This window comes from Lepidothrix coronata, unplaced genomic scaffold, assembly GCF_001604755.1.
Source record: "Lepidothrix coronata isolate B3197 unplaced genomic scaffold, Lepidothrix_coronata-1.0 Scaffold41, whole genome shotgun sequence".
Taxonomy (NCBI): domain Eukaryota; kingdom Metazoa; phylum Chordata; class Aves; order Passeriformes; family Pipridae; genus Lepidothrix; species Lepidothrix coronata.
The window spans coordinates 4,034,796-4,050,689 of record NW_016690221.1 but is presented as its reverse complement, the minus strand read 5'-3'; the positions used below and the strand labels follow the sequence as shown (position 1 = coordinate 4,050,689).

The following is a 15,894-nucleotide window of genomic DNA, read 5'->3' as shown; positions in this document are numbered from 1 at the left end:
CCAGCCACCCTCCCGTGGCAGTGATGTGACACAGCCTGAATCACTCGTGTTGTCATCACTTGCAGCCGGTTTATCAGTAGTTCTGTATAGATTTATATAAATGGGCATGATTCCTGCCATGGGGAATGTCAAGGAACTCAGAATACTTTTGCAAGCTCAGGAACAGACACAGTACCATGTGCATCTCCAAATCTCTTCCTGTTAGGATTTGAAATGTTTTGAAGTCAGATTCAAGTTGGTGGCCTATGACTTTGTGGTAGACCCTTTGTTCATCTCATACTGTAAAATTCTGTAAGAGCAACTCATCTGTACAGGAGCCCAGATTTCCTCCATGCAAATCTGACTGCCAGAGGAACCTTTTAACAATTCACATTTATCAGAGTATTTAACTCTTCAGCGTGTTTCTCAGCTCTTGCTTTTTCTGGCAGATATTACGGCAGCTTAAAATTAAACAAAACCTCAAACCAAACACAAATACCGAAGATTCTGCTGAAGAAATTCACGTGTCTTAAAGGAAATGATAGTTTAAAAGTGAATGGAGTGCTTTACTTTCCATTAAAAAAGAAATTATTGGTATCAGGAACTGTGGTGTGTTTGTAAAAAGCAAGCTGTATGTCTTGAGCGTTAGGAAGTGCTTTGTCTATTTGTTATCACAAGTATTTTTTACACATATCAAAATACTCTTTTATTTATCTTTAACCTTGTAGTTCAAAGAAAAGAAAAAAAAAACAAACACATTTTGGAATTCTTTCAAGTGTTATGCTTTGTTAAAAGTGTCCCCAAGGGCAAAGGACCAAAACCAACACAGACCTCTTGCTCACTGAACAAAAAGCCAGCAGCAATGACAAGCAGGATGTTTTTGATGCTCTGTTTCTTTTTTCCGGGGCTAGTGGCTGAAGCCCTTAATCACTTTAGCTGGAAGTTATTCACAAATAACTCTCCTGAGCTCAGTAATCCTGTCTTGCTTTGTATCATAAAAAAATCTTTTCTACAGCAGAGATTCCTAAATCTCCTCTCAGATCTGAGCCTTGCATTCCAAGTATTTCATGGTGCCTGCAAGCACGTCTGACCTGCTCCAGAGTCAGAACAGTTACAGCATTTCCAATTTCTGGTCTTTGCTCCCCTCCTTCAATCTAAAAGCATTTAAGATTAAAACAACAAAAAATATTTTATGATACTGTATTAGCACCTTCTTAAGGGCTTGCTTGTACACCTTCAGGTCTCTGTCACTTTAGCTGAGGTTTGTAATGCTGGATTTTCTATGACGCTGAAAATCACAGACTACCACAAAAACCTGTCAAAACAGAATGAAAATTCAAACCTTTTTTGAAGTTGGGCAGCCTTTTTTATGTTCTGTTCCCTCTAGCTGCTTTCTGAGTGAGAACATCTGTACAGACTGTAGCAGTTTCAAGCCCTTCACTTTGATATATGGTGTGTGTTCCCAACAATCTGTTGCTTAAAATAAAAGCTGTCTGGTCTATGTTGTCACTGTCAATCATAATTTTCAGAGCTCTTCCTCACATTTTCTTTCTGGTTTATAATACTTTGTTTGCAGTTGATAACTGTATCTTTTGATTTCTTTCTATTTAGCTAAACCTCTTGCCACTGCTAGCAAGCAGAAGTCTGTAGAGATTGCCATCACTGGATGTTTTGTTACAGTCAGTTCATCAAGCTTCTTTGCTACTTGCTCAATTTACAGTCAATTCTAATATATTTTCATAAAGTACACATAAGAAATTGTAGCTGTTCCTGAATGGATTTCTGTGCAGTTTCTCTTCTGTCACATAGAAAGTGTTTTTTCTGAAGGCCCCTATTGATACAGCATTATCCAAAGGTTTGATTCCATTTTGTATGTGGCTATTGTTACTACAGTTACTATAAAAGAATGCTTTTATAAGTGAAAATACGTCTGGTAAATCTTTTTTACTCACATGTGCTTGTTACACTCAGCAGCTGATCTGCCTGGGAGGGCACTTCTGCCTCCTGGCAGATATTCCAGCTATGATAGATAATGTGATACACAAGATGACTCCTCCCAACCTAACACACAAACCTGAGAGGTAAGGAATAAACTCAGGGAGAATAATAAATAAGACCAACCAAGAAAAAAAGGTGCTTTGAACATATTCTTGGTTTAATTTGATAGGTCATTTTGCCAGAAGCATGATGAGATATGAATTAAACTTGAGACAGGAGGCAACCTAGATATGATCTGACTTTCCTTTATAACAGGAACTCTGTCAAATAGTTCAAATCACACAGAGAGGGTGGAGTTAAATAAGGACTGGAAATGGCCTCAGAGGAAATAAAAAAGCACAAGTATTTGACACCCTTTTTATGGAAAAGGAAAATCACACTTTACTATTACTCCCCCAGGTATTTCTGTTGTCCTTCCAGTCCTACGTGCACCTTATGATAATGCAGAACTACGTGGAAAAGGCAAGCAAGGTTGGGGCTTTTGGGGTATTTTTTGCATTTCAGAAAGTGTAATCAATAAGAAAAGAAATCTGATAATAGGATCTATCTGTTCAAGTAACTTCAAGTAGGACAAATCACAGCTTCAATCCTGTAATCCAGTCAGACAAGATCAGTCCTGATGTCTGGCCTTGCAGACTTAATCTGGGCTCTGCAGCTGAGGATCTGCCTGTGGGAGCCAAGCTACAAGGGCTGGACTTGGGGGTTTTTGGGAATAGCATGAAATTTAGGCCACGTTAGAAGTGCAGGCCCACTCACAGCAGAGTCAACATGAGCCTTCCCAGCCATTCAAACTGAGACAATATCATGGTCCTGAAGTGCTTTGAAATTCATTGCATACTTTCCAAATTCTGTACTCTTGGTAGAAAAATGATTTTTAAGTGTATTATTTTGAAGAAAAAGAGTCAGCATTTAGCAACCGAGAAATATAAAAATAAAATACACGTCTAGAGTTAAAGCATATGGATGGTCTTCTAAGAGAAAACTCCTAGGAATTCCAGTTTATAAAACAGTAACATTCGCTACTTTATTTGAATTATTAAATTGATAGCAACTTTTGGTATGAATTTTTACATAGCTTTACTCATGACTGGTTTTTAATCTTAGATATTCTCACGTGAACTGCAGGAAGTAATTGTTACCAAGGTTATTACAGCTTTCTATGCAAAGGAAGTGTGACTTTTTTATTTCCTGGATTATTGAATTTTAATTGTTTTCTTTCTCAGCTACACATTGTTCACTTGTGATATGCTGGCTCTTGTATTACTTTGCTTGATTTTGGTGTGCAGTTAAAGAAACAAATTAAATATTTTTATCTACTACTAATGATCAAGAGAATATATTGTACTATCTTCTTGAAATGGTGAGTTAATGAAATCACACCAAATTAATTAGAAAGTCCTTACAAGAAATCAGGCTGTTAGAAGAAATGGTATAAAAAATATTTTCAGAGCACCTTTTCTTATCACAGTTTAAATAACAATAAATTCTGCTTTCAAATTAACCTGACAAACATTGTGATGTTGTAATAATTTCTTGTCCTTGTAAGGAAGAATCCACAGTCAGTTTTTCCCAGTTATTCTAAAAGGTGTTGTGACTGACACATACACTGGCAGAGCAGTAATAGCATCTCCTTGCAAATTCCACTTACAACAGGAGACAGCCCAATTAACAGTGAATTCAATAATTCAGGGAGAAGGTTACAGGGCGTTTTAAACAGTTGCTGTTATCACCATGGTTTCATTAAAGTGTGGCAGAAGTGTTAAACAATTCTTGACTGTCAGCAGAAGGGGAGCAGACATTGCCTTGAGCAGACAGACTCTAAACTCAAAGGTGGAGTTTGTGCCTGAACTTTTGACTAAGGGGCTTTGTAAGGAAATCAAAGAGGTCCTGTTACTTGACCAACTGTTGACTCTGAGTGGACTTTGCCTCAGTTCAAAACTGGACTGAAATCAAGGTATTATGTCCACTCCAGCTTTGGAGCAGCATTCAGTCTCTTGCTCATCATGCTCTCAGCACACCTCTAATATTGTGATCTAGAGATAAAAGACCATTTCATTACCATAAAATACAAAATTGTAGTTTTCCTGCCTGCATGTAAATAACCATATATACTTATATATAAACATACACATGCATTGATATCTGCTTGTTTAGATCATTAATAAATTTCTGCTTAAGGGCTTTCCATAAATGACTAAAAGTCTCATAGAAAGAATGGGAACACACCCTAAGTGTGTAGCCCTAAGTGCTGCATTAAGCATGGTAAAAGCACACCCTTCCTTTCTCTTGCATTATTCTTTATTTAATATGGACCTTCCAAAATCCCCAGTGTGCTAAAGGTACTACTTTACTCATTGCTGTTGCCTATGGTCAGCATTCTGGAGTAACATCTTTAATTGATTAGCAGTTCAGATTTCTGAGAAGACTGATTTATCTGCATTTATCTGTCATGACTTGCAGTTTCATAATCTAATAAACCCAATATTATCTCCTTTCTAATAGTTTCAAGACAGCATTCTATTATTTGAGCTGAAACATATGAAGAAGAATTTCTCTCTTTTTAATTCATATCAGTGTATCAGCTTCACTAAAGCAGAATGAAACACGACATTTATAGAAGGGAGAGCTTTGTACAAATTATGCAGGAAGTCCAGACCATTTTAGGAAAAAGCAGCAGCTAGAAAAAGAACTGCCAGGCAACTGTACTTTGTAGAGAATAAATCTGGAACTTCCATCGAAGCAATTAGGACACTGCAGATTTAAATATAACAAACTCCTAAAAATACTTCATGGAATGATTTAACGTATGAAGGATATAAACATTCTTGTCAACAAGATGAAAAGGTTTTCACTGTGAATGAGACAATATTTAAGACTATAATTAGTACTCAAGCAGTGTATTTATCTTGGAAATGTGATGAGGATTTGCAAAAATTATGTGTTTGTTTTAACTGTAGTTATCTGCCATCTTGTTTTTCACGTTTGGAGTCTTTCCTCCACGCTGAGCTCTGGAAAAGCCTTCCAGAGTTAAGAGGAAGGGCATGATTTTGTTAGTTGTGAGAATTTAGCTGTGCTCATTATCCATGTTCCCCTGAGCACCAGCAGAATTCAGTGCTCCTGAATCCCCCTTCCAGCAGGAATTCCGGAACAAGGCCTGAGCAGGCTGGGGGAGAGAACATCCCTGCAGGTACAGGAACTGAACTAAGGATCCCAGATTCTCCTGCTTTTGAACTGTTCTCAATCAACAGCAGATTTCAAACTCTTTTATATCAAAGTCTTCCAGGCATAAATGTACTGTGATTTCCTAATGCTTTCCATTTTTTCTCACAAACATAAAAAGAAATGGATACTCTGTTTAAAAAAACCCCACATTGTTTATCCAGGATGAAAATACTGAGCAGTCCACATTTACTTGAGCAGCTTTGTGGATTAAAATTGTGCTGTAGATATTTTAAATATGTGAATATTTTTTATAAGACATGATTTAATAGTTCCACTATTATATATAATATAGCTCCACTATTTTTATTTAATTTTGGATATTTGGGAATTTCCTACATCCACCTGATTGATGCAGACATCCTTAGAGGAGAGCTTGCATCTGTGCAACTGAGATTTCTGCTACTTCAAAATATAATGAAACTTTTAAAGATACACATTAAAAGAGGAAACAAAAAACATTTAATTGAATTACTTTGAAAGACATTATTTTTTCAAATGTGTCTCTTGCTTTTGTACACTAAGTCAAATTTTTTTTTACACTGCATTCCTTGTTTAGTCTGAAGCATGGCAATTTGCCAATCTGAGCTTTTAGTGATAAATTCTGCTATACAAAGCAAAAGTTTTTATATGTGAGGCCACTTCCTTCTGCTATTTTATCATCTTCCTGGTTTTGTCTGTTTTCAATAAATGCTTTTGTATTTTCACATCTTTTATATGCTTGTATACACAGACACTTTCCTCTGTATTAAAACTGATAGTTGCGAGTTGGTAAGGATAAAAGAGACAGACCATTGACTTAAATTTCACTGCACTAATATATTATATGAACACTTTTATGTTGCAGTATTGAAAGATCTTAACATTGATATTGAAAGTATTTCCTGAATTTGGCAGTGGGGTGGAGAGGAAGGGGTTGATGTTTCCTAACAAGGCTTTAAAATGGAAATAATCTCTGGGTACAGGTCTACTTGAGTACTAGAGACTGACACATGAAGGCTGGGTTCTCACAGGGAACATGCCTTATTTTAAAGCATCTCAAATTTAAATGTATTCAAATCTAAAATATAAAAAGAAACGATGGTGGAGGCCAAACAGCTCTCCTTTATCTGTCCCAAGAGGTTGAAAATTTCTGCCTGACGAGAGAAAACTCAGCAGTAAAGAGAAGCCACAGAGACCCCTGAACACCCAGTGGAACCCGGAGAATCCTGAGGGAAAGGAGAACTGAACTAGGGGTGGTCAGGGGAGAAGAATGAGACTGGAGGGAAAAAGTTCAAGCTGCAATGCAGCAAACTGGAGAGAAGCTTTTGGACCTTCTGTCCCTGATGTCCCTGCCCATTTGAGCAGTCTGTCATGAATTCCTCTTTCCCACAAAAAACGTTACTAAGGATGTAAGCTACAAATCATCGTGTACTAAGCTTTTTATGAAGCCGTTTTGGTTGTTGTTCTGCAGACCTATTGTTCTTCTACAGTTATATTAATAGACTAAAAATAACAAGGGCAGTTCTACCAGACTTAAATTACAATTTTGTTTCTTAAAAATTATTATTTTACACTGCGCTGATTGAGATCACAGAAATTTTTTTCTGACCACAGAGGTGTAAGGTACAAATTCATACTTCATGTAACTGCACTGAGGTAAATGGAGTTACATAAGGAATTAATTTGTCCTGTCTCCTCCATTTCCTTGGAAAAATTCTTTGTTTTAGCGCTTGCCAAGTTTTAACTTTGACTCTCCCTTGCTTAACATCTTCTTGTACCTCGAGACAGTTTTTAAGACTATAAAGAGAAATACAGCAAGGGAAAGACAATTGAGGTGAAGGTCTGCTTTTTAAATTGGAAGTACACTTCAATTACAGTAAAAAACTGCCAAAACCTTTTTGTTTTAGTATAGAAGTATATGGGATTACTCTTACATCCATGAGGATATGAAAGGGATAAAACAGTGTATGTGTAACTATGAGAGGATTTAAGTGACTTTTTCTGCCTAAGACCCATGTGTTTATTTTCTAACTGCAGCAGTTCGGATAAATAGGGATCCTTCTTGGTTAAAAAAGGTAAGAATGTAAAATATCACACATCACTTTTTAACAAAGAATGACCTCCCCTTTCCCCTGGACTCAAAGGGTGTATTCAAAACTAACCTATGAGGGAAGCTGAATACTCTCAACTGCAATTTCATGATGCAATAAATTTAGTTTTTGGATGGTGACATGGCATGAAATCCTGTGTGCAAGTTCAACCCACCAATAAAAAATGATTTAGAAAACAAAACCCTCATGAAACAGGGAGTATAGAGTGTTTTTACTCATGATGGTTTTACGTCAGAGTTGGTCTTCCTGCTGCCAGTATAAAGCCAGGATAAAGCCTGGCCTAAACACTGTGACTTATATCTGGCTAATGCTGACAGGAATGCAATGACATGCTCGTATTTGATCGTGATCAATTTATTACCATTAGATGATCTGGTATTGCACAGATGAGACATTAACAGGCATTTCAGTCTGACTATAGGGACAGTTGGAGAAGGGATCAGAAAGGGAAATTGATGCAGAGTCTGTGGTTCAGAACAGCATCAGAATTATGCAGGAATATTGTCCCCATGGACAAAATAACCATCCAGCAGCCTCCCTTCCTTCTTTCCATACCATCTGTGTGTCACAGTCTACCAGTGCTGCAATTGTGCCAATGCAACTGTTTGTGGGACCAGAGTGTGAATTCAATCAGTGGAGTAATTCTGGTTAAAAATTATTAGATTAGACAGAACTTTAAAAATCTGGATTGAGTAATCTGATTTACAACGTGGCTTCACAAACAGCTGCACAAACAGCTCACAGGCCACTGAAAGTCCAAATCATTAGTTGCCAGTTCCTGCTCCTGCCTAAATTGATGGATCCATATTTATTAAGCCCAGCTTTGTGCTCTGCTGACTAGCCAGCAGGAAGATCTGAGCCAGCTCATGTGGAGATATGCAATTGCATTGCAGACGCTCACTGGTGACTCCACGGGAGCACCTGGTGTAACCCTTCCAACACTGCATGTTGTGAGGAGTACAGTTGTCACTTGGCTGGCCCTGTGTGCCAGGGGGTGCCAGCCCTGCAACACTGGGAGTTATTTAGGGCTTCTTCGGGCAGGGAGGAGGAAGGGACTGTGGGGCCCCCCCATACATCAACTGCTGCCACGTGCATGCAGCTCCTGTATAGTTTGCAGCCCAGCTGCAGCTCCCACTGTAAGATGAGTTAGGAATTTCAAATTCCCAGGCCTTGGTGAGACTAGAGAGTCCAAGATGGAGTGAGCCAGCAGAGGGAAATTCAGACTGTGGCTACTTCTCAGGGTGGGAACAGTCTGGCCTTAATCAGCAAACTCTCCTTTGAGAGTTGCTTTACATCAAGTTCTTTCATTTTCCTGAGATAGAAAAATGCTCTCAAGCTTCATGCAAAACTTCCACTCATGATCTGTTTCAGCCCACGCCCCTTGAATCCTAGTCCTCTTTTTCTGTTATTTTAGGCCCAGCTTTCATGCTAGAAAGCATCCTGTTTGTGTCTAGTACTGTGCATAATTAATACAGGCAGAACAAGTTCTAATGCAAAGTACATTTCAGATCATAAGCATTATAGAGTTGATGGACCTTCACAATTTTTAATACATTTTCCTCACTGGGATGTTTGGTGGTTTTTCCTCAATGACTCACTAGTGGCCCTATCAGTGTTACACAATAGAAACAAACACTGACTCCCAAACCCAGTAATATTCGATGCTGGGAGTAGATAAAGCTCATTTAGAAATCTTAAAAAAAATACCAAAAACTCACAAACCCTCAAATGTGTCAAGAACAGGAATTTAGGATAAGCTGCAAATAAAATTCAGAATATGATTAAAAAGTTCATCAGGAGAGAAACCCATGCAAAATTCTTGGAAGTGAGGTGTCTTTATGTTTAGGGTTCTGGACTATTCTAATGGAACAAGCTTCCTATCCATACAAGAAAGCACCATTCATAAAAGAGGCTTGACTTGCTAAGCTTCAGCTTTGATGTTCCCCAAAGCCATATAAAATACCTGCATGTAAATTTTTTTTGGACCAAATGAAAGGCACAAGCACTTTTGAAACCCTTGAGACAACCAGCAAACAGGATTTTCTGTAAAAATGTTTTTCCAGCTGAGACAAATATGAGATGTGTGACAGCATAAACATTTTAAGAAACAATCCATGGCTAAAACCCATCTGCCAGACAGAGGAAGTCAAAGAGTTTGCCTTAGGGGTTTAAGAATACCAGATTATTCAAGTACTGATGAATAAAAAAAAAAATAGGGGAAAAAAAAGAGATGATGATGGGCTGAGACTTTCCTGCATGGAAACTATTAGGCAATGCTTCTTAAAAAATAAAAACTCTTTGGTTGTCTAGATTTGAAACAAAAGTATTCTTTAATACAATGGCTGGGTATTGATGACAGTGATTCTATCAACAAGGTATTATCTCAGGAATGTAATGCTTGCACCATTTTTCTAAAAATGTGAGAGCATCTCAGTGAGCAAGTTGTAAAACAAGCCAAAGAATTCTAGATTACAAAACATTGCACAACAGCTGTATTCTTTAAGATGTATCTATATTCTTTGAGATATATCTATATCCTTTAAGATAGATCTATATTCTTCAAGAATGTATTACTAAGACTGCACAAATGTTCATATTTTTATTAACTGTTCTTCTTAAGGGCAGCTATAAAATCCTTCTCACCAAGTCTAAGACAAGTCACAATAAGCCAGACTTGCAAATTAGTGCTGTCTTGCCTGAACACATGGAATGGGAATACCTGCAGGCAGGATGACCACCTCCCTAAGAACGATTTCCAAGATTCTTCCTTCCAACAGTAAGGACGTGATTCCACCTCCAGCCTGCTGACACAACAACAGTTACTTTATTTCTTTCTGCATTAAGAAAATTCAGAATTGTATTTCTTGTATTTGAATACAATGCTACTATCCAGGTATGAGCACCCTCATAGCTCATGATTTTGATTAGAAATAAAAAGCTTATGAAATCTATCACAGTAAGATGGAATTTTGTATCATTGAAACATTTACATTACTGAAAGAGGAAATTTGCCACAGTAACATTAAGCTTATTTCTTTCTACAAGTAAACTGAAGGTGAAGAATGAAGATTTTTTTTCAGAATTTACATTAACCAATAAAAAGCAATGGAGAAAAAAGGGAATCCACTGTTGCTGAGGAGAGAACATAATAAGCAACAGAGCTTTCCTACTCTTGAATTGATTATGGGGGGAAAAAAAGAGAAAAAAAAAGAGTGGATAAAGATTTATATTTTCATTCACTACTCTTGGAGTCTGGTTCAAATTGAAATCCATACAAACGGCTTAATATTTAATGAGCCTTATAGACCACAAAAATGTGATGTAAGGGCTTCAGTTGTCTTCACTGACTCTCTGCATAGGGACAAATGTCACAACAGATGTGCTCCTGAACCCTTAAAATGAAAAATGACAAGATAAATTACCACTTAGTGGAAACTAAATCAAAACAGTTACTAAACTATCCAGAGAGGGACCAAAAAATATAAAAAGACAAAGTGTATCACCTGCAAATTCAGCAAGTAACCACATTTATCATTGAGGACTCAACCCTGCCAACAGTAGTTTTTGGAGAAAGCCCAATTTCCCCCTAAAAATAATTTCAACAGACCAGCTATTAGACTATTATTTACATGAATGACAGACTGTGAAGTTCTTCCAACACAGAAGGTTAGACTTGTGGATATAAAACTGGCAAAACATACTGGTGGTAAAAATAGAGCTATGACTACAGAAGGGACTGCAAGAAAGAAAAAAAAAAAGATCAAGCAATCTTTAGAAAACTGTTGATTGAAACTCTTATTAATTATGGGGAAAAAATTAAAATCAATATGTGTTCCAAAACAGAAGAATGATCAAAGTTCCAGAAAACAAAGCAGATGCGAGAGAATTACTCACATGAGAAGGAAATAGTTTATTGGAGTTTGTCTTAAAATTTGCTGAGATTGTAACCTGTACTGCTTCCTGGCATCTTTGCTGGTAAGAAACCACCTCTTATTTAAGGAGAGTGGTGTCATAACTGTTGAATTACCAAACACTAGGGAGGAGGAGTTCCGCTATGGTAGAACTGCTACAGCTATGACGTAGAACTGGGGCTGTAATTACTTGATTTTGCACAGTTTCAAAAAATCTATTCCTGACCTAGTTAAGTTTATAGCCAGACATGAGTTTTACTTTAAACACAGGAAAATGAGGCAACAAGGTAAGAGGTTTGATCTTAAAAGTTTCTATGACATCTCACCTGAAGATTGAACAGCTTTGTCCAGGAAGCACCTTGTACACAGAACTAAGAGTTTTACACTTAGAACACTTGGAGGATCAGGCCCATGCAAAAGTAAGTCTATTTATAAGATACACAATCTGAATGAAAATGTTTTGAGGAATATCTGCCATCATTTCAGAGACATACAGCCTTGAAGAGAACATTATAATTTCAACACTCTTTTGTACTATGTATCATTAATATGTCATCCCAACTAAAACAGGGCTGGAAAGAACGGATTCTCCTTGAGAGGATATTGAATGACATATATTTCAGAGTTACAACAGAGTAAGTACATATTCAGTAAGGCAAAATACTGAAAATTTAACTGTTTGTTCAAGTTAATAAGGAAGTTATAATAAAGAACATTTTCCTTATCTCATGGGTTTGGAATCGGCAGACATGATCTGGAATTGGATTTCACCATGAAGTTTCTATAAAACATCACAACTGATCACTCATAACCAGGACAGACATTTTTCCTATCTTGCTTCCATCACAAAATAATTTTAATCTTTGCTATGAATTTGGAGAATTTTAAAACTAGTATTGCTTCCATGAAGTCAACAGGAATTTTGCACTGAATGGGGTGGGAGGATGACTGTTTTCCACACCTCCCTCTCTTCTGCTACTAGAATTAGTGATGAAGCTATTTTTTATTTTGCATTAGAATTTTCCTTGTAGCAAAAGTATAAGGAGGGAGGGAGGGAAGAAGGGAAGGAGGAAAGAAGGAAGGAAGGAAAAAATGACACTGACAAACAGAAACAAGAAAATAAAGGAATATATTCTATATAAAGGTGTAAACCAACACAAATTAAATGCAAGCAATCTGTGATCAATTATAAAATTATAATTTTTTTCATGAACCAGATTCCCCACTAATGTAAATTAACAATTTGCTCAGCGTACAAAAATATTCAAAGCCAGTCAGTTCATCTGCATTCACACTTATTTTACATCATCCTGTAGTTGCAGACACAGGATGCAACTACATTTAATAATAAATCTCTTACCAAGGTGATGCTGGTTTTATGTAATCATATCCTTTTTATAACTTACTAAACTTACAACGATATTTAATTTAAAATAGGAAAGTCAGAGGAGTATTTTAAAGGTTCGTGATGCTTACGATTTTTAGGTGAGGTAAAACCACTTTGTCACTGGAGCAGCTGTCAGAGCCAGACCTCCGCTCTCAGCACAATGGGCTGTAATAACCACCTATTAGCAGTGGTGTCAAGAGGTGAGTGTTCCTGACACGGCTTCCTCGACGGTGCTCTGTCCCATGCCAGCCTCCAAAAGGAAAATGAAAAACCCGATATTTTCCTGTTGGCTGACCCTTTCCTCCCACAGCTTCCTTTCTGAATAAAATTTTGACACGAACGGTTTAAAAAAAAATAATAAGAGGCGGTGCTAAGGAAGGAAGGAAGGAAGGAAGGAAGGAAGAGTGTCTGTGCCAGTACACTTTTGCTTACCTTTACAGACTTTGGAGGCTGCTGATATCCTGACTCCCATAGTAGGTAACTCACTGAAGATCTTTACTGAAGACTTTAAATATCCCACAGACACTTTGGCTCCTAGGGCAGTAAGGAGAGTCCTTTCTGTTATCTACAATGCTCACCAAGGCAAACCCCTGCACCGCATGTGGGGCACAGTCCCACTGACATGCAAGGCTCTCCGTGGCCCCTGTGGCAGGGGAAGCACCCAAGGTCCCTCCAGGACCAGACCCAAGAACAGGGAACAAGCAACAGTCAGCAAAAAAAGCCCAGAAACATGAGAGGTGTGAAGCTCTTTTTCAGAGACTTCAAACCACCTTGTCTCCCCTCACTATGCTGTTTCAGGCCAACTCAGCCCTCACCTTCCACTCACCTCCCTCTCTCCCCCAAAAAGCCAGGTGGGTGTCTGCACGCATTTTCTGGCTCCCGCAGACCCCAAAACATGACCCCAACGGGCACGACCCCAACAGGTCCTCAACGGTAGCCCCCGGGTCCCCCCGCTCCCGACCGCCCGGGCGACCCCCAACAGCCCGCGGGGAAGCCGCTTCAGGGGCCTGGGCGCTGCCAGGCCGCGCTGCGGGGCTCGCCGGGGAGGGAACACCGCACAGGGAGGCGGGCGGGAGGCTGGGCCGGGGCGCTGGGGGGGGTAACACAGCTCGGCGGTGGCCGCGACCCTGCGGTGGCGCGGAGGAGGCGGCGGCGGGGCTGGGCCGGGCCGGCTCCCCCTCCGCCCTCCGCCGTCACATGAGAGGGGCGGGCGGCTGGGCCGAGGCGGCGGCGGCTGCCGGGACCGAGGCAGGGCTGGGCGGGGAGGGACGGGGCAGAGCAGCGCGGCGGCGGAGCGCGGCGGAGGAGAAGGAGAAGGAGGAGAAAAAGAAAGCGAAGGAGAAAGAGGAAGAGAAAGAGGAGGAGGAAGAGGAGCGGGAGTGGCCGCGAGGCGCCGAGCGAGCGGAGCGATCCCCGGGCCTCGCTGATCGGCGGCGGAGCGCCCTGCCCGCGGTCCCAACATGGACGAAGAGGGCGGCGGAGGCGGCGGCGGTGAGTGCGGGGCTCTTGCGGGCGGTTCGCGGCCCCTCGCCGGGCGGCACAGGAAGGTGCCCCGCTCACGGAGCCCCTGACAGCGGCTGTGGCCGCGGCCCCTCCCGCCGGGGCTGCCCCGTCCTGCCCGGCGCCCCCCGAGCGGAGCCGCTACATCGGCCGGGCCACAATGGGGGCTCTGTGCCCCGCACCCGGCGGGGGCGCGGCGGGTCCGGGACCCGCTGCCCTGCCCTGCCCTGCCCTGCCCTGCCCTGCCGCCCCCGGCAGTGCCCTGACAGCCCCGCGCCCTTTGCCTGCAGCTGCCCGTCCGCTGGGAGAGGGCAAGGGGGGAAATACGAAAAACCAAAAGTACGTGTCTGGCAGTGTACGAGCAGCGAAAAGAGTAATTAAGCCCTGCGAGGGCTCTGTTTGTGTGTGTCATCTTAATGGAGGCTCGGTGATAATCACGGGGTGGTTCAGCCAGTTTAAACGAGGTGAACTGTTTCCAGCGGCAGCGGCGTTAACCTTGCCAAGATACTACTTTTAGAAAATCCGGACTCTCATGTTGGGGAAGCTTTTATTTGTAATTTTTATCTTATTGGAGACCGCCTTGCGCGCTGTCCCAGTTTAAGGCGCTGCAGACGTGCCACACGCTTCCCTCCTTTAATTTATAATGGGTTCTGTGAGTGCGTGTGTAAAGCTGCTGCCTGAAATAACCAGTTCTTGTGTATCATCAGCGATAATGGTGGCTGAGCAGGAGCTGATCCTGCCCTGGGGCAGAGGGATCGACTGCATGGCCTGCCCTATATTCACTGTGTCTGTGGCTGTCTGTGCAGTGGTGGTACAGCATGAAGTGATGAGGGTATATCTTAAATAAAATGCTAAACAGGCTGCCTTTGAATGCATTGGCTGATCTCTAAATAGCTAAAGTAAGGGCTAAACCTCGTGTGATTATTAGTTGCACGGTACTTGCTAATTCCAAATATAATTACCCAGAACTCGGAAATCAAGTGGGTGTGGTGTTTGTTTTGACAACTTGAAGAAATAATGCTATGGTGAATCAGAAAAATAATTCTTCAAGCCGTCGTTTGGAAGTGTGGCCATTTCTCAGCAGGCATTTCTGCTTGTTTTGTCAGTGGTAGATTTAAATCTTGAAAAGAAATCTGAAAAAGGAAAACAGAAGACAAAACAAGCCAGTCCTGAAAAGTTATTGTTCAAAGCACTTGAACACTGTAATTGTAAAGAACAGAAAGCTCCTTTAACTCAAAATATGTTATTTTCTCAGGATTATGGACTTGCATCTGTAGTTAAGGAAAATGAAAATGCTTGTTACTGGCACTAACCCTATGTGATACAGTACTTAATCACGTGCAAGATGTAAATTAGAAAGTGGACACATTGCTGAATCAATCTTTCATAAGGCGTTAAGCTTTGTAGAGTTGGATTTTCAGAGGAGGAAAAATACTCAGGACCTCGAGAGGAGTCGGTCTGTATTTAGCTGAAGGCTGGTTCTAGAGGTGAAGTCAGATTTGTACCTAGCATGCAAGTGAAACTATTATTTATAACTTCATACCACTTTAATAAACATGTTGCTTTTTTGGGTCAAATTACAGTATAGTTTATGTTCACGCTTACTTGGCTTCGCTGTAAAACAGTTGCAGATTAGTAAGACTGGACATTTTTTTTGCGATTGGTGTATTTGACGTTTTAGACTGACTTCTTGTGAGTATTGTGCTTTTTTTTAAATAGAGATCCAGTCTCGCTTTTCCTTATGGATTGCTGTCAGTTTGGAACATCAGGATCAGTTAGGTCATTTCCAGCTAATGCATTAATATTT

The 15,894-nt window shown here is 40.3% G+C and overlaps 1 protein-coding gene and 1 long non-coding RNA gene across 3 annotated transcripts in view; one reads left to right on the top strand and one right to left on the bottom strand.

Annotated features, from left to right (window-relative positions):
* Window positions 1–7,653: 7,653 nt before the first annotated feature.
* LOC108496527 lies at window positions 7,654–13,609 on the bottom strand. Of its 2 annotated transcripts, XR_001874503.1 has the most exons (4): window positions 13,414–13,609; window positions 13,020–13,121; window positions 12,677–12,837; window positions 7,654–10,681 (listed from the first exon to the last, which is right to left on the bottom strand). It is a non-coding gene; the product is annotated as an uncharacterized LOC108496527 (long non-coding RNA). The 2 variants fall into 2 exon arrangements; XR_001874502.1 differs by lacking the exon at window positions 7,654–10,681 and having other exon boundaries at window positions 12,310–12,837; window positions 13,414–13,598.
* Window positions 13,610–13,910: 301 nt separating this feature from the next.
* Window positions 13,911–15,894, top strand: part of CYTH3 (cytohesin 3) — a 50,456-nt gene continuing 48,472 nt past the window's right edge. The window contains exon 1 of the mRNA XM_017813514.1: window positions 13,911–14,078. Coding sequence (XP_017669003.1) covers window positions 14,048–14,078 — 31 coding nt within the window. The 5' untranslated portion in view covers window positions 13,911–14,047. The remainder of the gene's footprint in view (window positions 14,079–15,894) is intronic.